Source organism: Rhincodon typus, chromosome 14 (genome assembly GCF_021869965.1).
Source record: "Rhincodon typus isolate 14 chromosome 14, sRhiTyp1.1, whole genome shotgun sequence".
In the NCBI taxonomy this organism is placed as follows: Eukaryota; Metazoa; Chordata; class Chondrichthyes; order Orectolobiformes; family Rhincodontidae; genus Rhincodon; species Rhincodon typus.
This window is the reverse complement of record NC_063345.1, coordinates 40,649,720-40,676,310: the sequence shown is the minus strand read 5'-3', so window position 1 is coordinate 40,676,310 and position 26,591 is coordinate 40,649,720. Positions and strand designations below refer to the sequence as shown.

Below are 26,591 nucleotides of genomic sequence, written 5' to 3'. Positions count from 1 at the left end.
GCTGCAGGTTTATAATACATTATATGCTTAAGGTGTGCTAAAGTTTTCTGAACATCTAGTTCACGGTCTAAGTGTTTCCATATATAGATGTTAATTCCTAAAAGCAAAAATAAACAGTAGAAAATGGGATAAATGTAACTGAAACACCTTGATCCAATGTATTTAAAAGGTTGAGGTGATATTGTTTTAAAAGATTAATAGCTAGGAAAGTAATTAAAATACTGTGCTCAAGCTATTTACACAACACCTGGGACAAAAGACAGTTCAGAAGGTTACCCATGTTTGTTTACCAAAATTAGATTGGAAGAGATGGTGCTGTATAAATAACAGATGTACCTACTCAAGTGGTTACTTGATGTCTGAAATGCTTGCACTCAACATTAGGCCAGAGGGGCACGGAGCTAAATTAGCTTGAAAGTATTCAGTAAACCCAAAAAGTCCAGATAAGGACAGCCTGGAGCAGGCTGTATCATAATGGAGAAGGGTGGAGCTTAAGGGGAATCTTTGGTTTCAACATATTGGATGTGGGTGTCTGTTTGCTTGGAGAAGGTAGTTGCAGTTTGAAACTGGCGGAGTACTGAAGCAGAAAAAGTGGCTCCAGGCAATGCAACTGCTATTTTTGGCAGAGTCGAGATAGTTATGGCTCAAGAGAAGTCCTGCAGAATGGAAGTAAAGGTCAGGGCTAAAAAAAAAAGCCTGAATGTTGCTGATAGTTCAGTGCAGCTGAGCATGGGTGAAGAAAGCCTGCAAGCAACTGTGATTTTTATAACTGTGAAAGACTGGAGCAAGGAGAAATTCAGCAGAACCTGGGTAAAACTAGATGTTTCATAAAAGTTGGAAATGTGCCATTACCCAGAGACTACCAGCAACATCAAAAGCTCTAGAGAAGTCAGTGTCCGGCAAAAAGATCGAAATATCCAGCTGGGAGAAGTTGTTGAAGCAGTTTGAGTCGGAGAGATTTTTGCGGGCAGTCCAAACCAGACCTTCAGAAGTAAAAGGGTTGGAATGCCTTGTAAAGGAGACAGAATTCAATGTCATTTGGTGACCCACAGAGTCTCTAACATCTAGGTGGAATTTGTCCTGATTGCACTCGCCACTTAGAGTGCATCCATGAACTCCATCTACACTTCTCGTTGTGGTGGAAAGGCTGCCAACATCATCAAAGGCCACCCCACCCCCACACCTCGGTAATGTTCTCTTCCAACTTCTCCCTTTACTTCTGCATGACCTTTCAAAAACAGCATGAAAATGGTGGTTTAAAACAAAAATTAAAATACGCAATGAAGTTTAGTTGTCAGCTGACGCCAGCTTCTTCAGCATTCAGCAAAACAGGTTTCCATGATGTTGTATGTGACAGGGTCCTTGTGTAATTAACACTAATAAAATGATTCCTATTAGGCCAGCAGCACAGACAACCAGCAGTGAGCCATGAACATCCAAACAAAATAATGCTAGATAGTCAGCATTCCTATACTCCGAGACTTGTTTTAACATTTATCCCCATTTTCTCTATTGTATTCCTGTACGGGATGATTTATTGTGAACTCTGTTTAGCCAATGATACCTCCAAGTGACAGCTCTTCACGTGAGTGGACAGAGTTGAATCTAATCCATTCCTAACCCCAATTTATTTACAGCCAGATCCCAGAAAAGGTGATTAGTTACCAATGAGGAGCAGAAATCCTATTGATTTTCTCTTCCCTAGCTCAGGAGCACTGAAACTATGCAGCCCTGCAATTATCACCCCAGTTTGCATTGGTTGACTCACAGCAGGATTTGAGTTGGTTAATTTCCGGTCTGTGTTGCTCTGAGGTACTTTGTGATGTATTTAGCAAATAGCTTAACTGTTTCCTTTTCACATACTCATTCCTATCACAATAACAATGCTGATTACCATTTCCAGTAATAGTCCATAAGACTCACCTGGTGTCATATCCTGAGTGCCATGACAAACTGAAACATCCTGATGAATAGTGCATCATAGCGGCCTCAGGCTGTGCCTCTGATGACTTGGCTAAGTGCCATGTGTAAGGTCGTATGCCTGGACCATTCCTCCTAAAAGAAAGCACACAAACCTTAGCTGTAGATGCAAGGTAATGTAGCATTTAATTGCATGTACTATTTAGTCACTTCTGTTTGTAGACTTTATCCGGCTACCAAACACTTCAAAAGTACTTGATCTAGCTTGGAAGCACCTTGAGATGCCCAATAGACATGAAAGTTGGTGCACCAATGCAAGTTTAATACTTTTCTTCACAAGAACAAAAATCAACTAAACGCTGCACATAAAAGCTGCTGAGAAATCCAAGATCAGTAGGTTGATAAGACAAATGAACATTGAAATTAGCTTTAGCATATATATTAATAGTTTTCTTAAATTTTTGGGTGTTACTAGGTGCAATGCAGTTTCAGCAGCTTCCTCAAGTTTTTCTTTAATGTAGTGACCCTCACTTTGGTACAGTTCCTCAGGTATTGCAACATTCCAGCATCTTACCTCACGTGCAAGGACCTTCCTATAATCAAAAACAACTCCCCTGACTGACGCATTTTCTAACAATCATTACTAGACTGTGGTCAGAAGAGAGAACATTGCTAATTTCCTTCTCCCTCAGTCAAAATAAAGCAACCTGTAACACAAAATTGTTAATCTGCCTGAAAAAAAACCTGATTTGTCAACCTGAGGAATTTTATGCCTCCATAGATTGACACAATACTCAGCACAGCTTCTCCCTGCTGCGCCATTAATATGGACTCTAGTAATAGTCCATATCTATTATCCTTCAGCTCAATTTCTCCTCCTCCGAAGAATGGCTACACAGTTCCAGCAACGGCAGTGTGGCTCCAGGACATGGCTGTGCCCGGGTACCCGACGGCAGAGCCAGCTGACTTTTTGGCTGTGGTGGTGTGCAGGATCTCGGGACACCAGAGTGTTCATGGACTGAGGGATAGATTTTATGGCTTTGTTTTCTGTCGGCAAGAACTTGTGGTGGAGGCGATGGAGTGATCTGGACATTTCCTTTCCTTTTGGCTGTTGTTTTTTAAATTTCTGCTTCTGTTTTTAATACTGCCTTTTGCTTACTAAGATGGCACTGGAGAATGGTGACTTTGAAAACTTTTCACTGTACTGCTATATTCCTTTACTTGGGTACATGTGACAATAAAACCTAAACCTAAATCTTGAAGCAAGGAAAATCTTTCACCGCGTTAACCATCTCTGTGCTAGCTAAATGGAGCATGTAAACAAAAATGCAGTGTTAGAAACATATAAAAATGTATAATAGTCCAGTCTACATATGGTACAACCCTGAGAAAAATGGTGTGCAGATTTTCTCTTTCCCCAAACAGATTTAAAATAAAAGTTCATTATGTATTTTTTTTTTGACAACGATATTCCTTCGAACAGGAGTCCTCAATCTTTCTTCCACACAAAGCATTCTGAGCTCTGTACTATATAGAAAAATAACAGTTGACTTCTCAGTCAGTATGCATTAGTGTGTCAGATACTCAGGGCAATTTGCTTACTAGCCACATTTCAGATTGAGACGTTCAGGCTGACAGCTGCAGGTGAAAGCAAAGTCAACACCTGCCTCATACCAGGAGTTCTGTAATTACTGTAAAAGCAAGTCCAGTGCCTGTTATTAATTCAAAAGGCTAATAATTATTCCAAATGTTTTCAGGAAATATTCAAGGATCTACAATTGAAATATAAGGAAACCACTATGATGTAAGAGTGTGTCACCCAGCACTCAAACTTTTTAAGTCAATTCCATTCAAGCCATTGTTACAGAATCACAGAACATGATTCTGAAGTGTTAGTTTCAAAACCTTGCACTCTCCACCATTAGTGGCCCCATTTAAAGCTGATGTGTCACCATTATATTGAGATTAAAAAGTATCTTTTGCCACATAAAAGTTCAGGAAACCCAAAACACAATAAAGACCACTACTTTGTTGGTAGATTTGATGATGTAAGCAATATAGTAATACAGGCTCTGGCTGCGAGGACTAGCTGAATTATTTTTTATATTGATTTGGGGGTGTGGGCGTCGCTGGCTTCGCAAGCATTTGTTGCTCGTCCCTAGTTGCCCTTGAGAAAATGGTGGTGAACTGCTGCAGTCCACTTAGTGTATCTCTACACTATTAAGGAAGGAGTTCCAGGATTTTGATCTAGTGACAGTGAAGGAACAGTGCTATTTCCACATCAGGCTGATAAGTGGATGGTGTTCAGGTCAAAACGTCAGGGTCAGTGAAAATTGTTCCTCTTGAAAAATGGCAAATTTTGAAGTATTTTCACTTAAAAAATAAACACACTGATAGATTTAAGGAGTTTATCATTGGTCTCACTTTTTCATTATAAATTTCTCTCACAACATTTCCTCAAACTAGAGTTAATAATGAGGGAGTTGAACTACGATCAGCACAGGTGCATCAGTAAAACGTCATGCTGGCTGGAAGGAGTTGCTAAACCGAGTGATGCAAAGAGAACTGGGTTGTGCAAAAATAACTTCCAACCACACTCTCAGTCATAGAAGGGTGCCTTATTCACATTTAGACTCAAGTCAATGCCAAATTCTCCCAAATGCTGATGAAGTCTGCAAATAACAATCAACCCCGTCCTTTTACTTCCCAGAAACTTCTTCTTAGTCAACTGAGATTCATAAATCTGCATTCTCGTGTGTCTGCAATCCTGTCGATTCATGAAGATTGAAATCCTTCTCTCTATGGAATGCACCCCACTGTAAGGAGACTGGGCATTTGTGCCGAGTTATTTTATGAGTGGAGACTACAGACAGGAGGGCATTGATTGAATTGAGCAACTGGGGCCAATTATATGTAGGAGCTAAAGTAACATCAGTAGATATAGAGTCAACACATCTTTAATTTTTTCCTGGTTCTGGTGAAAGATCATCGATCTGAAATGCTAACTTTTTCATTCTCCACAGATGCTACTTGTCCTCCTTGAACCATTCTAGCAAGTTTTGTTTTTATTTCGGTCCAGTGGAATTACATTTTTTTGTTCATACTTGGCACTGAAGAACATTTGCAGTGGTTTCACCATCAGAGCATGGGTATTATTAATATAAACTTTCTTATCTGGACAGCAGAGTGATAGAGCTATATTATCACGGGCATCAATTCCACAGGTACCCCAAGGAAGCTAGTTAGTTTTAAGAATTGAAAAATAGGGAGGGAAGACAAGATTATTCATCTCACACAACCTAAAAAATAGAAATAACTGATGTAAAAGTGCCCAAGCTATATGATCAGCACCATTGGTTTTATTGGAATTCTCATCACATGCTCAGGTTAACCCAACTCTTTCACAATATCGCACATGGGAATTCTCACAGGCAAACTCCCCCATGCAATCAATAGTAGTTGTCTAAAACAAAACAGTTTAGAAAGACAGTAAATTCAATTCAATTCAGTAAAATAAGTTAGTTGCAGCCTGCTTTTTTAAAAATCAAGCAATCCTGAACGTAAAGTCCCGTTTTTAAAAGGTCGGGTGAGGGGAAATGATTGCATGAGTTTGGAAGTCCTATCTGAATGCAAGGCTTAAGAAAACACTGCAGCTTTCTGGCCTCTTTCAAATTTTAAACACAGGATATTTCAACTGCCCAACTCAGAAACCATTTCCTGCAATTCTCCTGTCCATAAAAAGAAGAAACACATTGTTATTTTTTGTGTTCCACATTTAAATAGCAGCATAACAAGAATTCTTGAACTCCCTCGAGGAGCGTGTACTGAAATGTTTACCATACAATTTATATTGTGAAGAGGGAAAACTGATCTTTATGATTTAATCAGTGTTGCTTCCCAATCATTTCAGTTCTATGAAAACAAACAGATGTGACATGGGATTTCTTTCTCATTTCAAAAGAATCCAAACTTTCCTTCTTAGCAATTTTCTTCCCTCCTCCTGTAAAGTGTGGACATGGCACCATGTTTGTAATTAATCACCAAGGCTGGGAGAGCTCCGACAATTTAGCCTCAGTGTCCATGGACCTAATGGAAAATGAAGCCAGCTCAAAATGGAGCTGCTGACCACTGAGCATAAAGAAATCGCAGAAGACGTATATGTATTAGTCCTCATTGCAACATTCTAATGTCCTGTTGAGTGTTATTCTCAAAAACACTGGGATCGCAACTCAAGAAAAGCAACTAAGGTTTTTTTAGGCTATCTGTATCCCTGGAACCACGCAGAGCACCAATCAACACCTCCAAATGTGGAACAGAGAAAGAAACAAATGGCTGTAAAGTTGTTTCAGGCCAATGCATTTCCCAGTAGTTAGCTGTCTGCTTGGGAAAAGCTTATTGCCTGACAATCCTGCAAGAATGGCGGATGAGGGAAAAAGAATTGAACAAGGTGAAAACCCAAATTAAAGCAGAACTCAACAATCAAAATATTCCACATTGTGACATTAATTTGTGTGTGCCAATGTAGAAAACTGACACATAGCACCAAAAGACCAAAAATAGCCCAATGTGGAAACCAGTAGAAGTCCCCTCAATCTTAAGGTGAAAAGTGGGACTGTTCACTGATTGCACGATATTCGGAACCATTTCCAATCCTTAAATACTGAAGCAGTCCTGCTCTATTGCAACACAACCTGGATAACTTGGATGACAAGTGGCAAGTAACATTTATGCCAAACAACTGCCAGGCAATGACCATCTTTAACTAGAAAAAAAACTAACCATCACCCCTTGTTCAATATCATTACAACTGCTGAATCCTCCACTACCAACAGCTTGGTGGTTACCACTGACTGGAAACTAAACAGAACAAGTCATATAAATACTCTGGGCTACAAAAGTAGGTCAGAAACTGGGAATCCTTCTACCCCTTGTCCTTCCCGTGTCTATCCACCATTTACAAGGCACAAATCAGGAGTGTGATAGAAAACTAGATGAGTGCAGCTCCAACAACACTGAAGAAGCTTGACACCATCCAGTACAAAACAACTCACTTGAATGGCACCTCATCCACCACCTTTGGTAGTCACTCACTTCACCACTGACACACAACAGCAGCAGTGTGTACCATCTAAGGATACAGTGCAACAACTCACCAAGGTTCTCCAACAGTACCTTTCAAACCTGTGACCTCAAACATCTAGAAGGACAGGGGAAGCAGATACATAGGAATATTACAATCTGCAAATTCGCCTCAAAGCCATTCACCATTCTGATTTGCAATTGTATCTCGCTCCTTCACTGTCAATGGTTTAAAATCCTGGAACTCCCTTCCTAACACCACTTTGGCTGTCACAACACCCTACGTACAACAATGCTTCTAGAAGGCAGCACACCTTCACCTTCTTCCATGCATTAAGTGATCTGCAATAAATGCTGGCAAAGCCAAAGATGCCCACATTCCATAAATGAATCTTAAGAGAAAAAAAAACTTAAAAATTAGTAACTTGACTGAACTTCCAGTGAAACAGGAGGTAGGCTTTAGTTTAATTGGCAAGACAGTCCTGTGGCAGGAAGGGCCTTAAAATTGGGCATGAGCAGGCAGGAAGGATTCTATGGTGGGAACTGAAAGCTGATTGAATAACCAGTATGAAGTCAGCAAAGTGGCAAACCCATGGCAACTTGAATTGACAGGAAGCCAATTGAGAATAATTTGCATGCTGGTGAATGGGATTAAATATACCTTTGGCAATTCAGAAAGTTGTGAGCTGATCAGGAGCTTTCAAAAAAAAAAAAAAAAATCGCTGACAAGTGAATGCTGGCAGTGTTGAAGTGGGGAGGTTCAGGTCAGCAATGTCACAGCTGCATTTCATAGGACGGAAGGACTTTACAAAGCTACAGTCTGAGGAACAGAGATCAGAGGGGGAGAATGAGATGGAATGGTCTGAAGTGCGTGAATCAAAAGGTGGGCCAGCAACTAGTGACCTTTTTTTTTGTTAAATTAAGCTCAGTATATCACATCCTTTTTGACACTGAAGCCTGGGTTATGAGAAAAAATCTTAAACCATAAAATGATCTTAAGCAGCAGGACTTTGATTTTTAGCATATAATCACCTATCATTATTTTCTTATATGTTAATCTTGCAACACCATGGTGTGGAACAAATTTAGTGTGATTCTAAGCGCAGTGTAACTCAGCCTTTATGTTTTAATGGTGATCACAATATTGGACATGAGTAGAACAAGGCTTAAAAAAGAGATATCTGCAGACACAAGAGCCAACATCATCAGTCAAAGCAGCAAAAGAACTTGTTGCTACCATATAATTGGACACACCTCATGTATCACCTTTGCTAATTGGCCAGTCCCTGTGGCCTCTTCACACCCACTTATTCATTCACAGGGTATGGGCATCACTGGCTAGGCCAGCATATGTTGCCCCCCTCTAATTGTCCAGACAGCAGTTAAGAGTCAACGACATTACTGTGCGTTCAGAGTTAAATATAGGCCAGATCAAGTAAAGATGACAGTTACTTTCCCTCATGGACATTAATGAACTAAAAGGGTTTTTCTCACAATCGATAATGGTTTCAAGGTCATCATTCAACTCTTAATTCCAGATATTTTTTTTTAATTGAATTCAAATTCCACCATCTGCTATGGTGGAGGTGAAACCCAGGCTCCCAAAATATTAATTAGACCATTAACCATAAGATATAGGAGCACAATTAGGCTATTTAGCCCGTTGAACCCACTCCACTATTTGATTGTGGCTGATATATTTCTCAATCCCAATCTCCTGCCTTCTCCCTGTAATTATTAATCCCCTTATTAATTCAGAATCTGGCTATCTTGGTCGTAGATACATTCTAATGACTTGGCCTCCATTGCTCTCTGCAGCAATGAGTTCCGCAGATTAACCATGCCCAGGCTGAAGAAATTTCTCTTTATCCCAATTTTGAAGGGTCATCCCTTTACTCGGAGGCTGTGGGCTCAAGACCTTATTGGTCCTCTTAGTGGAAACATATTCTCCACGTCCACTCTATCCAGGCCTCTCAGTATTCTGTAAGATTCAATCAGATCTCCCCTCATCCTTCTAAACTACATTGAATACAGACCCAGAGTTCTCAAATGACAAGCCCTTCACTCCAGGATCATTGTTATGAACCTCCTCTGGATCCCCTCCAATGCCAGTACATCCTTTCAGACACAGGACCCTAAACAGCCTACAATATTCAAAATGTGGTCTGACCAGAGCCTTATACGGCTTCAGTAGTACATCTCTGCTCTTGTATTTTAGCCCTCTCAAAATGAAGGCTAACATTGGATTTGCATTCATAATTTGCATGTTAATCTGAAGAGAATCCTGAACAAAGATTCCAAAGTACCCTTGAGCCTCAGATTTCCGAAGCTTTTTCCCATTTAGAAAATAGTCGACACCTCTATCCTTCTTACGAAAAGTGCATAACTTCACACTTTCCCGCATTGTATTCAATCTGCTACATCTTGGCCCACTCTCCCAGTCCTTCTGCAGCTTTCCCACTTCCTCAATAGTACCTGTCCCTTCACCTACCTTTGCATTGTCTGCATACTTAACAACAATGTCTTCATGTCGTTAAATGTATAATGGAAATAGTTGTGGTCCCAATACTGGAACACTGGCCCCTGCGGAACTCCACTAGTCACCAGCTGCCATCCTGAAAAAGACCCCCTTTTCCCCCATTCTCTGCCTTCTGCCAGTCAGTCAATCCTCATCCACACTAGTATCTTGCCCCTAAAACTTTGGAGTCTTATTTAGCAGTCTCCCATGTAAAACTTTGTCAAAGGCTTTCTGGAAATCCAAATAGATCAAGTCCACTGGTTCTTCTTTGGCTAACATGCTTATTACCTACTCAGAGAATTCTAACAGATTTGTCAGGCATGACCTCCCCTTGATGAAGCCATGTTGACTCAGCCCTATTTTACCAAGCACTTACAAGTACTTTACAATCTCATCCTTAATAATGGACTCCTTAACCTTAACAAAGGCAGAGGTCAGGCTAGCTGGCCTATAATTTCCTATCTTCTGCCTCCCTCACTTCTTAAAGAGAGGTATTACATTAACCATTGTCTAGACCTCCGAGGCCCTTGTTGAATCCAGTGATTCCTGAAAGATCACCACCAAAGCCTCTACAATTCTCCTCCACTATCCCCTTCAGAATCCTGGGGTGTAGCCCATCTGATCCGGCTGATTTATCCATCTTCAGACCTTTCAGCTTCCCTAGCACCTTTTCCTTAGTACTGGCCACTACACACACACACCTCTGCCCCCTGACTTCCTTAAAGCTCTGAGAAAGACTTCAATACAATTATAACAAATCTAATGTCAGATATTTATAAACTAAAATGTTTCACTATGCCCACTGTAGTGCAACCTACATTTTCAAGACAGATATGGATGGTGATTATATCTCCACCCATTTCAGCCATGAAAGAGGTAAAGCAGGATTACATGAGGCCATTTTGATTTAGCTAGTTTAACCAAACTGCATTTTAAAGAGTTTTTGAAGAGATGACAGCAAGTTAACAAAATCTGAGAATGAAATATGATTGATTAGAAAATTATCTAGACCTGCCATACAAATATACAGCTACTAGAGCAGGTCAGGGGCTGGGAATTCTGTGGCAAGTAACGCACCTCTTGTCACCACAAAGCCCAGATCAGGAGTGTGATGGAATACTCCCTACTTGCCTGGATCTGTGCAACTCCAATGACACTCAGGAGTCTTAACACTATTCAGGATAAAGCAACCTGTTTGATGAGCACCACATCCACCACCATATTCAGTCCTTCCACCAGAGTAGAGAAACAGTATTGTGCACAGTCTACAAGATACACTGCAGAACCTCACCAAGATTCCTTCAATAGCACACTCCAAACCTTTATTAGCTAGAAGAACAATGGCAGCAGATACAGGGGAACACCACCAGCTGCACGTTTTGCGCCAAGCCACACGTCTTCCTGACTTGGAACTATATCACTGTTCCTTCACTGTTGTTGGGTGAAAAAAAGCCTGGATGAGCAATAAAATATTGGCCTAGCCAGAAACACACACGCGTCCAAAGAATGAATAAAAAGAATGCTTACTGTTAGCTTGAAATATTTTCAAATGTGATGCTAATAATTGCTGAAGGTAACAAAAGTGGGTGGATTGTTTAACACCTTTTACCTTTGTTCCCATTCATACTCAGGATGTGGGCATCACTAACTAGCCAAGCATTTATTGTCATCTTTACTTGCCCTGAGTAAGTTATGATGGGTCACTTTCTTGAAATGCTGAACAGTTTAACAGAACCTTTTAACTTTAGAGTATACTTCGGAGTGTTGTCAAGAGTCAGTTACATTGTTTTGGGTTTAAGAGTTATGCATCGACCAGATTAGGTAAGAATAACAAGTTTTCTTGTTTAAAAGGACATTGGGTTTCATAATTATCCAATAGCTTCACCTCACTCTTAGCAACACTAGCTTTTCCTATTTCAATAGCAAGACTAGCTGATTTTAATGAGTTAATGCATTCTATTACAATAACAGAGAGAAAAACATTATTTGCTAGTATCACCAACAATAATCTTAGGCTATATTGTTTGTGAAAAACCCAAACAAGAAAACAGCAATACAGACCAAAAACTCCTGTGCTCAAGGAAAACCATATCAACAACAATCTTTCACTGAAAAACATAATTTGCAGGATCAGCAAGATGAATACTGTGGCCTCTGATGACCTGACTTGACAACCTTCGGTCTAGCATTTATAAAAGTTTTTACACCCTCATTATTAGCGTCACTCTTCATATTTCCCTGTGAATTTTAACTGTAATGGGACATCTAGCTGCTACGTTTGTCCATATCAGTTATTGTGTTTAAAAATAGTTCACTATACGTGAAGCACTTGATTCATTTCTGAAAGATGTGACAGGATACTATATAAATACAAATGTTCTGGTGCCAATATATTGAATCAGATAAAAGAAACCACAACTGAGTCAAGAGACTTTAATATCGTGAAACATTCTTGGGTGACCCAATTTATCTCTTCAAATTGATCCCAACGTTAATGTTACCAGTGGTAAACTCGTAATCACAGGCATTTCACTTTACAACTCAAAATACTCTTTCTGGATAAAATCCAAACTTAATAGAACACAATAACCAAATGCACGGTTAGATTTTTTTCAAAAATTCACAGAGAAGTATTTCAAAATATGTTCAACGTTTTACTAATATCCTAACCATAACACTTAGTTCAACTTAAATTACTTCAGGTAAATAATCTATCAAAAATGCTTCATCAACCATTCCTCAAATACATCCAAATTAATGGGTTCGAATGTTTAAGAAAATCCAATATTTTAAAATGTTCATTTCAAAACTGAATTTGAATACAGGCAACTAAACTTCAGATGATAGCTCATGATGTTTCATGTCAATACCTTCACTTTCATTTAATACTCACTACTAGAATTCTCCCGTGTCGTCCTGAATCCAGTAGCACTGCAGCAGATTCTCACAAGACTCCAGCCTGTTCCTTGATGCCTGCTTAGGCAACTCACTCAGTCTGTCAAACCCTATATGTCATTTTCTTTTTCACAGACTCACTGCAGTTTCATGAAATTTCTGCCCTTTATGGCAATTATATTCTACTGGTGAGGTTTCCAATAAGAGATGTAAGACACAACATTAAGTAGTAAAAGGAGATTGCTGGACAGCTGCTGGCTGCGAACAGAGATATTAAAACAGCAAAATAATTCAAACCAGAGTCTGGTCTTTTCTGCTGGACGGCATAGGACAGTAAACGGAAAACTTAGAGAACAATCAATTTTTTTTTTGCAAGCTTGTTACAGCCAATCATTTGTGTCTACAATAAAAGAGTTTCCCCCGCTCCTTTTTAAGTTGACTTCATCTCACCCTTTCATCACATTCAGTTCCAAATCAGATAATGATTGTTTTACGGCCACTTTTTTTTTAAAAAAGTCCAATTATAATACAGGAACTGAGATAGAAACAGCAAGGAAACAATGCCCGGAAAAGATGTAAAAAAATCAGCGTGAAAAATTTTGTAAATGCAAACCCTTCCTGTCGCCCAAAAAAAATGTAAGAATTGAAGAGAGCTGCTCTCATCACAGCCATAAGGAACTAAGGCTGGAGTTCAATTAGGTCGTGGCCTCAGGCCAACTATTCTGAGCCTGGATATGAAGAAACAAACTTTTTTTTAAGAATAGCTAAAACATCGCTTTCCTTAAGTCTAGCTCTGCAGACTTTCCTACACTTACTGATTGATTAATCAACTCAGGCTGAAAGCATGAACATTCATGACACACAAATGCTGGGCAATGACTGTAACAAAGGAAAATCCAGTTACATTCCCTGGACATTAAATGACATCACCATCATTCAGTCCTCCAATGTCAACATCCTGCGGTCAGTATGGTCCAGAAACTAAACTGGATCAGCCATCTAAATACTGCAGCTATAAGAGCAGGTCAGAGGGTGGGAATTCCACAGCAAGTAACCCACCTCCTCAATCCCTAAAGCTAATTCACCATCTACAGGGGACAAGTCAGGAGTTTATGGAATATTTCCCATTTGCTTGGATGAATACAGCTCCGACACTTAAGCAGCTTAATACCATCCAGGGCTAAGCTGTCCACTTGACTGGCATGTCATCCATCACTTTAAGCATTTTCTCCCTCCACCACCATCATATAGTGGGAACAAAAACAGAAATGGTTGTAAAAGCTCAGCAGGTCTGGCAGCATCTGTGGACAGAAATCAGAGTTAATGTTTCGGGTCCGGTGACCCTTCCTCAGAACTGATGGCAGCTAGTTGGGTCACTGGACCCGAAACATTAACTCTGATTTCTGTCCACAGACGCTGCCAGGCCTGCTGAGCTTTTCCAGCACTTTCTGGTTTTGTGTCTGATTTTCAGCATCCGTAGTTCTTTGGGTGGGATATAGTGGGAAAAGTTGAGTACCATCTACAAGATGCACTGCAGCAAGACTCCTTCAGCAGCACTATCCAAGACCATGATCTCTACCATCAAGAAGGACAACAGCAGCAGACGCAAAGGAAGACCTGTAAGATGCTCTTCAAAACACACACCATCCTGAATTATACCACAAATGATTCTTGTTGCTACATCAAAATTCTACAACAGGATTGTGGGTGTGCCTACACCACAAGCACTGCAGCCATTTAAGATGGTGGCTCACTACAACCTTTTACAAGTCAATTAGGGATGGGCAGAAAATGCTGACCTAGCTAGCAACATCGAGATCCTGTGAAAGCACAAAAAAGTGTTCCTCTCATTTCCATCCTGTGATTTTTAAGCCATTGTGATAGAAAAATAATTTGTCAATTATCAAAGGTAACAAAGGAACCTTCATCATAGACATGTAGATAAATTGAACACTGCTTTCAAAAGTTAAAGAACACAGCAGGACATTACAACTCAAACAATTCAGCTATCCACAAGCTGCTGTCAAATGCTAAAGACAGGGACCTCACTGTAATCCTTCATCTCATTGTTTCAATCCTGTCAACTCTATAAAATGCTTTGGTAGGAATGTTAAAACCAGGCTAGCTAATGTATTCATAACAGGAAATTTCCTGTTATTTCAAAAAGTAGCTGCAGCTAGTCTGGAAGAAAATAAACATCGTGCAAGAACATTTGAACATGATGGATACAACGAAATTCTATTTATATATCATCTTTAATGTAATTAAGTATCCCAAAGAACATTACAGGGGCATTTTAAAACAAAACATGACACTGAGACATACGAGGAGACGCTAGAGCAGCTGACTAATGCTTGGCCAAACTAGTTAGTTTCATCGAACTAAACAAAATTTAAACAACAGGTGAGACTAGCTGTCTCACGTTGTTACTTTGCAGTAAATCCAGGAGTGGTTTTCTTCATGAGCAGGATGATGCTGCCAAGCCAAAAGGCACTTTGCATACCATACAAATGGATAATAAAACAAGCTTCAGTGCTGGTACCTTTTTTTTGTTCATCACGCGATGAGGGCATCACTAGCCAGGCAGCGTTTGTTGCCCATCCCCAATTGCCCACAGGGCAATTCAGAGACAACCACATTGCTGTGGGTTTGGAGTCACAGGTAGGTCAGACCAGGTATGGACGGCAGTTCCTTCCTTAAAGAACATTAGTGAGCCAGACGGGTTTTTCCTGACAATCGGCAATGGATTCATCATTAGATTCTTAATTTCAGATATTTACCGAATTCAAATTCCACCACCTGCCATGACAGGATTTGAACACAGGTCCCCTAGGTCTCTGGATTATCAGTCCAGCAACACTATCAATAGGCCACTGCTTCTCTGGTCTGGCATATATGTGACCCCAATAGATAATAAGGAATGGTCTTATGCCCAGGAGTTGAGATTCAGCTCCCCTCTGGTTACAACAAATATATTGTTTGCTTTTAGCATGCAGCTATATTGTACTTCAACGAAAGCTATAATTATCTTAAACAACACAGAGTCAATCACAAGATATCCTTGAATGAAAATGTTCCAACTAGACCCTGGGTTGAGTTTCCCCAATTAGTTGCAATTGTAGATGGGATATCCCAAACTATCAAGCAAGTGGTGAGGAGGAATGAATTGGTTTCGCTTCTTCATTTACACTCCCATTTACACTGCTGCCTGGAGTACAACAAGGTTAATTCAGAAAAGATCTCTTCCATCGTGGATACATTTCTTGAGGTCCCAAATGAAATTGTTGTAGTAGGGGCCCATGTAACAAGATTTCCTTGAATTAACAGTGAGTGAAATTATTAATTACTAAATGCAAGAAGAATTAGTAATACAACATATGTAGACTAGAAATAACATGCAAATCCAAAAAGATAAAACATTCAAAAATATGGACCATTCTCTGAATTGTTCAAGAAGATTGAATAGTTAGACCATAAGACTCAGGAGCAGAACTCAGGCCATCCAGTCCATCGAATCTTCTCTGCCACTAAATGAGATTATGGCTGATCTAATAATTCTCAAATCCACTTTCCTGTCTTTCCCCCAAAACCTTAGACAGATTTTTACTTAGTAAAGGATTCAATCTATCTCAACCTTGAATATACAATGACCAAGCTTCCACAGTCCTCTTTGTTAAAGAATTCCAGAGATTCACTACCCTCAGAGAAGAAATTCCACCTCGTCTGTCTTAAACGTGCAACCGCTTATTCTGAAATCACACAACACCAGGTTATGGTCCAACAGGTTTATTTAAAATCACAAGCTTTCAAAGCACTGCTCTTTCATCCTCCTGATGAAGGGGCTACATTCCGAAAGCTTGTGATTTCAAATAAACCCGTTGGACTAGTGTTGTGTGACTAATTCTGAGATTATGCCCTCTTGATCTAGAGTCTCCCACAGGGGGAAACAACCTTTCTGCATCTATCTTGTCAAGTTCCAATAATGTCACCTCTCACTTCCATATTGCAATGAGTACAGTCCCAATCTACTCCTCCTCTCATCATAAGACAGTCCCTCCATACCTGTTATCAGCCTAGTGAATATTCTTTGGACTGTTTCCAATAACTTTTTTAATGAAGAGGCCCAAAACTGCTCACAAGATTCCAGCTGTGGTCTCACTAATGCCTTGTACAGTTTTATCAAAACTTCCCCATTTTTATATTCCATTCCTTTTGAAATAAAGGCCAACATTCCATTTGCCTTCCTATTATCTGCTGAACTTGGATCCTAGGATTTTGTGATTCACGAACGAGGACTCCCAAAACCCTCTGTTCCACAGAATTTTGCAGTCATAAAATCATTATAGAATCACAGAATCCCCTCAGTGTTGAAGCAGGCCATTTGGCCCATCGAATTCACATTGACCCTCTGAACAGCATCCCAGTCAGACATTACCCCGCCACCACAACCCTATAACCCTGCATTTTCCTATGGCTAATCCATCTAGCCTGCGGATCCCTGTTCACTATGGGCAATTTAACATGGCCAATCCACCTAACCTGCACATCTTTGGACTGTGGGAGGAAACCACAGCACCTAGAGGAAACCCACGCAGACATAGAGAAAACGTGCAAACTCCACACAGACAGTCACTCGAGGGCGGAATGGAACCTGGTCCCTGATGCTGTGAGGTAGCAGTGCGAAACACTGTGCCATTGTGCCACCTCATTTGAAGTCTTTCCCCATTTGAGTAATACACAGCTTTTCTATTCTTCCTGACAAAGTACATTACCTCACATTTCACCATATTATGTTCCGTCTTTCCAAATTCTTGCCCATTCACCTAACCTGTCTATATCCTTCTGTTGGCATTATCATTGTCACCACTTACCTTCCGACTTATTTTTGTGGTGCCCACAAGCTCAGCTACAGTATACTCAATTTCCTCATCCAAGTCATCAACATATGTTGAGGTTGCTGACTTGCTTGCCGAGCTGGCTTATTTTCATTCAGACGTTTCATCACCATGCTAGGTAACATCATCAGTGAGGCCTCCGATGAAGCGATGTTGTTCTACTCTGCTTGGAATTTATAATGTCTGGTCCGTTATGGGGAGTAGTGTCATTTCAGGTTTTGTTCTGTATGGGTTTGTATATGGGGTCCAATTCTATATGTTTGTTGATTACATTATGGGTGGAAAACCATGTCAGAATGAAGGCCAACAGCTTAACAGGGATAGCATGACTATAGTAGCCCAAGCCAAACATAGACACACACGGGAATTCCTGGAAGCATGGTTCTCCACCCATAACGCAATAAAGGTGTTTCTTTGACAGTCTTCCAATCCATTGGGACGTTCCCAAATCTATAGATTCCTTCAAGGTTACTACCAGTCCAACCATTGTCTCTGCAACTAATTTCTTTAATATACTAGGATTCATTCCATCAGTTCAAGGGAGCTTCTCAATTTTATCCCTATTCATTTCCCTAGCACTTTTTTTCCACTGATAGTTAATGTATTTATTTCTTGTCCTTTTGCCCCTTGAATATTTAGTAATTTTGTAATACTATTAGTGTCCTCTACTGTGAAAACTGATAATAAAGTATTTAGTCAATGCTTCTGCTTTTCCTGATTCCCCATTATTGGTTTACCAGCATCATTCCCTGGAGGACCTGTATTCACTTTGGCTTCTCTCTTCCTTCTTATATATTTAAAGACGTGCTTGCTTTTTTTTTGATATTACTAGCAAATTTACATTCAATGTTTATTTTCTCTCTTTTTTTGGTCATCTTTTGTTGGTTTTAAAAACTTTCACAATCCACTGGCTTACCACTCATCTTTGTCGCACTGTATGTTTTTTTTTTCTAATCTGATGCTATCTTTAACTTCCCTGGTTAACCATGGTTCGCTTTTCCCCTTCCTAGCTTTCTCCCTCTTCACTGGAGTACACCTTTGTTTTAAGCCATGAACTAATTTCTTAAACCTCTGCTATTGATCTCAACCATTTTTGTTGCTAAACTCCTTCCTTAGTCCATTCCAAACAGCTCTGCCCTCATTCCTTTACAATTACCCTTATTTAAGCTTAGCATAGTTGTTTCCAACCCAAGTTCCTCCCACTCCAACGCAATGCTAATTTCTACCATGTTTATGGTCACTGTTTCCTAGGGGATCTTTAACATTATTTATTAAACCTGATCCTTGGTGGAATCCATGACAATTTGTTCTAGGGAACTGTTCAAAATACACTCCATGAATTCTTGCTCATGGCTTCCTTTGCCAATCAGACTATCCCAATCTACATGAAAATTAAGGTCACTATGATTAATGCAGCACCTTTGTTACATGCCCTCATTATCTCCTGATTTATTCTCCTACAGTAATACTATTGTTTGGGGTCCTATAGACAACTCCTACTGGTGTCTTTTCTTTCTCCTTTTAATTTCTAACCTCCAAAAATATGGATTCTACATCTTCTAATTTCAAGAACATTAATTGCTATGAAACTTATTCCATCTGATCGCACAACTCTACCCACCACCTTTTCCTTCCTGCCTGTTCTTTCCAAAAGTCACATGCTCCTGAAAATGTAGTCACCAGCTTTGATCATCTTGTAACCATATTTCTATAGTGACTATAATATCATTCCCATTACCCAATTGTTCTAAATACCACATGCATTCAAGTAAACAGTTATTAATTTCATCTTAGAACCATTATTTTCCCTTTTGATCCATTTTAATGTTATGACCATTGCAGTGGAGTCACTGGCAGTGGTGATGTTGCTAACTGAAGAGGCATTTTCGTACTCTTTGTATTTTGCAGACTGATTAAGATTTTGCAGTTCTGATTCCTTTCGACTGTGAAAGAATTCCAGAATTTAGGGTGAAAGAGCATCTTTTTATTGTCCTGCTTTCCTTTTTACTGATTTGCAGCACTCAGAGTGAGAGAAGGTCTTTACTTGTAACACTTGGGTGACCGGGGATAGTTCTTCAACTGTGATTCATGAGCATTCAGGCTCACTAGTACGTTCTAGTAGAGTTGAAACTGGCTTTTAATCACCGTCCTTGTGCATTCTTCAAACAAGGAAACACAAAATATATCTGCAGATTGGGACGTAATCTGAAGAAATGATCATCAGTCCCTTATTAACTTTGCACTCACAAGAAGTCACAGTCAAGACTGTTTTAACTCATCTCATACCCAACTTGAAAGGCTGTCTTTGAAGTTCCCATTGTGTCTATGGGAAGGGAGAGAGGGAAAGAAGGAGGGTCTTCCAGTCCTTACTTACAAATCTATTTTTTTTTCTCTGCTCTGTGTTCAATTGAAATATGGTCCAGCATATTTTCCTGAATCTAGTTCCATTGCCTTTTCAAGCTAAACAACTGACAAGCTAGCCTTTCAATATGTGAAATTATCATGCAATTGTAAGTTAAAACAGGAGATTTGAATTTTTTAACGCAGGCACAAGTACCTGGCTTAAATTTGTTTAGATAAAATGGTAGCTTTGTTATGGTTAGTTTTATTTAATCACGAGGGCCTCACAAATGTTTCTTAATTGTGGGTAGATGACCACTGTAGCTATTTTGGGTCCATATTTCTTCCTTTATTAACAAGGTCGTTTTAATTCATGAAAAGTTCCAAGCAAAACAGTTGATGCAAGTTTAAACTCGACAGCCATCTTCATTACTGCCTTAAAACCTGGTACCTGCTGCCTAAGAGAGTGGTGAAAGCAGAGACAAGTAATGTTTTCAAAACGTAACTGGATAGGTAATTGAGGAAAATAAAACTTTAAGGATAGTGAGATAGAGGAGTGGTATGGAGTGACTGATTGGATACTTCTACGGAATGACAACATGGAGGTGCTAAGGCCTCTTTCTCTTTTGTAATGACTGACTAGAAAGAGAATCAGCAGCTTCAAAAAAAAGGAGGGGAAGAAACTGGATATATTCTGTGGCAAAAATAAGTGAAGTAAATCTTTCTTAACATCTGGGAATAGTACAGATTTAACACTTGCTAAACAACAACTACAACAACCAAAGGACAATTACATGCTGAATTGTGTTTCTATATTTGTAAACTACAAAGCAAAAATCAACATCTTAAAACAGCACTGTTTTGGTGAGACCACACATCAAGTTCAAATAAAATACATAAGGGCGGCGAGGCTGACCCTGGGTTCCAAAAACTTGAGTTAAAAGAAATTATTCAAGAAGCCCAGGACATTCAGTTTCTTCCTGTGTGACTGTCCAGAGCTCTTCCCAGCCCCGTAACTCCCAGCACATCTCTGGTTACGGAAAGGTTTGTGTAAAATATCAGTGAAACATTTCAAACATCGCCTAGTTTCAAACGTTCATGTGTCAGAAGCATTGATAAATCAAAGAATTTTGTCCCATCGTTAATGATGGTGAGCCCAGTGGAACAGTCAAATTGTATCAACGGACAGGTAGAGATCAAGGTCTGTGGAATGTGCAAGGAAAGCAGAACTGAAACATTTGAGCTTCATATTTCAAAAATGCAGTTATAACCAATGCATGGTATCTCTTTGCTAACCCTGAACAGAGCCCCAAGGAGAAACAAGAAGGCAAATTCAGTTTTTTTTTAAACTTTCTCAAGAGTATTGAATCAAATTAAATAAAACGAAACAGAATTCAAACAAAAAACAACTGGAAAATACATTCCTGAATTCTATCCAACTAGGGGCTTTCCTCAGTACGCGGGCTTAGTAGTTCAGAGAGGCAGCTGCTTGCTACAACTCAGAAATTCATTGTGCTAACAATTAAACAGAATCCAAATTCGAATAGTCTAAGACAGACATGCATGCCCAGAAATAAAAGGGCTTGCGCAATTTCCGAGGCTTGTTTATGCTGAACATAGCCTTCGTTGTGTTAGCTGAGCAAACAGGCCAGTCCAAACTTCTATCTGAAAGTGATCAATCAAATAGCCAGAGAATTGCATGACATAGCCCAGTTGAATAATGATCCTTCACCTCTGGAACCTGGGATCAAATCACGTCTAGACTAATGGAATGAAAATCTGCCCACCCTGCATTTACAAGAATATTAAGTGAAATTAAGTTGAAACCGTATTAATTCAGTTATCACTAGGTGAAAGTTCACAGCACAAATTTGCACAAAATGTTATGTTTAATACAGAGATCCCAATGATGTGGTAACTGAACAGACTTAAAACTTTAAGCAGCTAACGTTGTGATTTTACATTCCACAACATCCATGTTAGTGGCCCAGCATCTGATAAAAACATCCCACGAAGTGATCTGTGACTTAATTCCAGTAAGTTCATAGCTCAGTTGCAGCCCAGCTGCATGATATGAGTACAGTGGCAGTTAAAGAACCACCAACATCAGTCTTTGTATAGTGTAAAAGCAGCTTAAACTCACTTGCATCTCCAACAAGTTGGGAGATCTGCATCTGCAACTCTTATCGCTGGGTGATAATGGGCACAGGGCTTCTTGTGCTGGCAAGCACAGATATAAAAGGATGAAAATTCCCATGGATCAAATGTGTGCATTCTGCAGTGTTCAAGCTCAATTTTTAAAGGTCCTATTAGATCCACAGAAAAAAGAAAATGGGTTGATGATTACAAAAATAGGAAATCATACAGCCCATTGGCCCTGGAGAAGTTCTCACTTCCCCATAAACAAGACAATATGTATGGCTCCTCTCTTCATGCCTAAAAATAGGCTACATACACGCTAACCTTCCATAGAGTACACAATAGTCATTTTGTACTGGGTACCTCTTTTGAACATTTAAAATAGAATGCCAGATACAGCAGTGTAATGTTAATGCAAGTGAAGGCCAGCAATTCAAAGTCAGAATGGAGGTGTGCAATTGTATTTACTGTAGCTGGTCATTAGCACAAGAACAGTTTACATTGAGACCTCCTAGACTATTGTTAAAAAAAAGCTGGTACATGACTGCCTTTGTGTTGAATACACTAATGAAACAGGATATAAAGCTTTAATGCTCATCCCAAAGTATCTTAACACACTACCATTGCCCAAAATTCTGAAAGATGCAAATACCAGACAGTTTACCAGTAAGTTTACTGGTCCACATGTCAGGACTCGTAGTACAATGGTAATGTTCTACTTCTGGGCCAGGAGGCTCAAGTTCCACCTGCTCCAGATGTGTTACCATGTGTCTGAACAGGTTGATTAAAATATCTATAGATCCTTGTTCTCACCCAGCTACTCGCCACAATCATGTCATTGACATCATTTGTAGAAGCAGGCATCACAAAATTCAGGTAAGAAAATGCTTCAGTTTTTAAGTGAGAACTGCTACCAACACAAAGAGCAGCTATTATAAAGGCTTTTCTTATAACACATTCAGAACACCAGCTATTTGGACAGTTCAATAAGTTCTTTGCATCTCAACAGTACATTTGCATTCAAGTTTACAGATCAGTGTAATCAGTTTTGAGCCCAAAGTTTCTCTCATTGTTAACAACTACTTAATTTGAGCCTGAATCTACGTCATGGTTTAGCTACCAGTAACTGCTGCAGATATCAAGAAATCCCTTCTCTCCTCCATTTTATGAGCTCCTAACTTATCGATCAATAATTTAGGAACTCGAGAAAATTTTTGGTTTTTGGCAAGCCACCAAATTTTGTTAGCACTAATCACAGAGAAATAACTGTTTTTCTTGGTCTTTCCTTCTTTTTTTTTCTTGCTGTCTCTGAAATATCACAAAATATCCTATACGAATGCATACGAACATGGAATATATCTGGGTCAGTGGTCCTGGTCCAGTGGTGCTGAGTATTGAGTGATCAGCTGCGAGCATCCTCATTTTTGACTTTAAGATGGAGGGAGATCAAACAAAGATGAAGCAAACGAAGATAGTTGGTCCTAGGACACTAACCTGAGGAACTCCAGCAGTGAGGTTTTGGGATTGAGCTGAATGAACTCCACTGACCATAACCATCTGCATTTCTGTTGAGTCTGATTCCAATCAATGGAGAATCCACCCCCTACCATTCCCAATTCCATCAACACTGGTCTGCTAAGGGGTCCTCGATGCCAAACTCAGCAAAATTCCTCTCATCCCTTGAGTACAGCTCTTCTGCCCATGTTGGAACCAAGACTGTCATGAAATCAGAAACGAAGCAGCCTTAGCAAAACCAAAATTGAGTCTTGACAAGCAGGATATTACTGGACAAGTGCTGCTTGATAGCACGTCAATGACCCCTTCCATCACTGTGTTGATAAATTAAAAGTAGACTGAATAGTAATTAGAGATAGTAGGAACTGCAGATGCTGGAAAACCTGAGACAACAAGGTGCAGAGCTGGATGAACACAGCAGGCCAAGCAGCATCATAGCAGCAGGAAGGCTGACGTTTCGGGCCTAGACCCTTGTTCATCCAGCTCTGCACCTTGAATAGTAATTAGCCACGTTTAATTTGCTCTGCTTTCTGTGAAAAGGCCATATCCTGAGTAATTTTTCACATTGCCAGGTAGATACCAGTGTTGAAGCTGCTCTGAATTGCTTGGCTAGGGACACAGCTAATTCTGCAGCATGTCTTTAGCTCTATTACAATAATTTACAGTATTCAAAGCCTTCAACCATTCTTGACATTATGTGGAGTGAATTGAATTGGTGAAGATTGGTATTAGTGGAGCTGGAGACCACCCAAGATGGGTCATCCATTCTGCTCTTCTGGCTGAAGATTGGTGCAAAGATGAGGCCAAAGCATTTACAACAATGGGCTGGACTCCTCCATCACTGAGGATAGGGATATTTGTGAAACTTCCTCCTGTTAGTTGTTTAATTATTCACCATAATTCACAGTTGGACACAGCAGGATGACACATCTTAAAATTGATCCTTTGATTTGGCGATTGGTTAGCTCTGTCTATCATATACTACCTCTACCACTACGCATGCAAATAGTCCAATGTTCCAGCTTCACCAGGTAGATACCTCATTTTTTCATAAGCCTATGCTGATCCTGGCATGCTCTCCTCCATGTTTTATTGAACCAGGGTTGATTTCCCAGCTTGGTGGTAATGGTAGAATGGGGATATGCTGGACCATAGGGTTACAAATCATTGCTGAATACAGTTTCGCTGCTGCTAATGACATGCGTCATTGTAACTTTTCAATCTGCCATCTAGCCTGTTGAGGCAAGTTTCCACAAAGATATTCTCCTGCCATCCATCTATACGCACATCACTGCCTAGTTTTACTTTGATCTTGCTATATGCCCTCTCAAACTTAGCTACTTCATGAATCTTGCCTCCTGTGCTCAACCCTGTTTCTACTAAATCATTCTCTAAGCCATGCTTGACATACCATTTGTTTTCTAACTATTTCCTTTTCTTTCTTTACTCCATATTCCTCAAATATTTTCTAAATTATGTGCATTTATGGTCAGTGATTAAAGGACTTGTTTGTCTCATGGTGTTACTAAGCCTGATTACCTGAAAATCAGCTGAATACCAAATTCAGTTCCTGGTGAAAAAGTGATGTCTCTGTTGTGTGCCAACATTATATAGCTTGTGGCACAGTATGGGTCATAAATGAAACAGAATAATCAGAGCAGTGCAATTAAATAGCGCATGTTTCAAACTGATGGCATTTTCTTGCTGTTTATTATCTTTCTAATTCAAGCAACTTGCAATTTATTTGTTAATTCAAAGAGCAAGATACGCAAGGTACAAAAGCTAATCAAATAAAAATCCAAAAAACAAATTATCTAACAGCCTACTATGTTATAGTAACCTCATATTATACATTACAAAAAGCTATTCTATGGTGGGGCAGCTGGTTTTATGACCCTGACAAATGACACTCATGAAAATTAAACCATGAATCAAATCTAGTACAGTGAATGTGGTGTAGGTTAATTAACAAGACAACGTGTGACAAGAGAGTTTTGTGGAAAGTACAGGTTTTAACTCTATTTAGTCTTCCAAAGTATGCTTGAGTCCGTGGAGCCTCTACAAGAATGTTATTTACAGATTTATGATTAAAAAGCATGCTCTCCAGATAGGTCTTGAGCTTCTGTTCCCTTTCAGTTCTCTCCATATAATCATATGATTTCTGCTGTCTTAATACTCTACAAAAGGTAGGACTGTTGAATGAAGTAAGGGATTAAGAATGGCCAGGTAGTGATGAAAGAGAAGGTGAAAAGGGTCATGTCTAGATGGGGAAGAAGCAGAACAAGAACCAGCATTGAAGGAAGATTAGTAACACATTAAAGAGAATTTAATTCACTCACTTCTCCCCTCACACTCTACAGTGAGCACTGGTTCTTATCAACACCTAATCGAAATGTGTTGAAGATATGACCTATTGCTTTAACACGGTAAACTACTTCTAAGTTGCGTTCCTTTAGTTAACTAGATCGAGGAAAAAAATAAAAATGATTGTCATTTGGCAACTAAATTCTAGTAAATCTAGTACACTTTGCGTTACCAAGACCACTGGTAATTATTTTGGAACTAAATCATCAGCAGCCCACAACAGATTTTGGAAATAATTGAGAATAAACCTATTATTCCTCATTTCCTTGGGAATTGAGTGAGAAAGAACAAAACAATACTCAGAAGAGGAGAATTCTCGAGAATATTCTCAAGAGTTCAACGCTTAAAATGTGCTAAAATTTAGTAGTTTTTTTAAAGAAAGTGATTCAAATAATCCCCAGAAGTACTTATTATAGAATTCAACTTAGAAAGTAAAATGAATTTAACATCTGTAAAAAACACACTCCTAAATGCACAAAGAAAAACATCACTGGAGGAATGAAGTAAAACGCTCGAATTCCTGAAGACTAAAAAAAAATAAACCAAACCTCTGAAATTAAAACTTAAAAATCAAATCCCTGGATCTGTTTTAGACATTGTTAGCTAAACTTTCAGTGCTTGTAAACATATCCAAATTTTGCTGAGAACACAAAATTAGATTGAGAACATAATCTGTGATCGGAATGCAGAGATGCTGGGAAGAGCTAAATACCAGTTATGTTATTGGGCAAGTAAGTGGCAGATGGAATATAATGTGGATATAATGAATTATCCCGTTTGATAGAAAGAATGGAACAGCAGAGTATTTTTAAAAGAGAAACCAATAATTATTGGCATGCTAAGGACTTTAGGGTCCCTGTACACAAATCATAGTATTAAACTTACAGACTGGGGTAAAAGAGATAGTAGGAACTGCAGATGCTGGA

The 26,591-nt window shown here is 39.4% G+C and overlaps 1 protein-coding gene across 5 annotated transcripts in view; it reads right to left on the bottom strand.

The window, feature by feature from the left end:
- Positions 1-26,591, bottom strand: part of LOC109936872 (protein Shroom4-like) — a 122,022-nt gene that overhangs the window by 59,620 nt on the left and 35,811 nt on the right. For all 5 annotated transcript variants that reach the window (XM_048605298.1, XM_048605299.1, XM_048605302.1 and 2 more), the window contains exon 3: positions 1,924-2,055. In XM_048605298.1, coding sequence (XP_048461255.1) covers positions 1,924-2,055 — 132 coding nt within the window. The remainder of the gene's footprint in view (positions 1-1,923; positions 2,056-26,591) is intronic.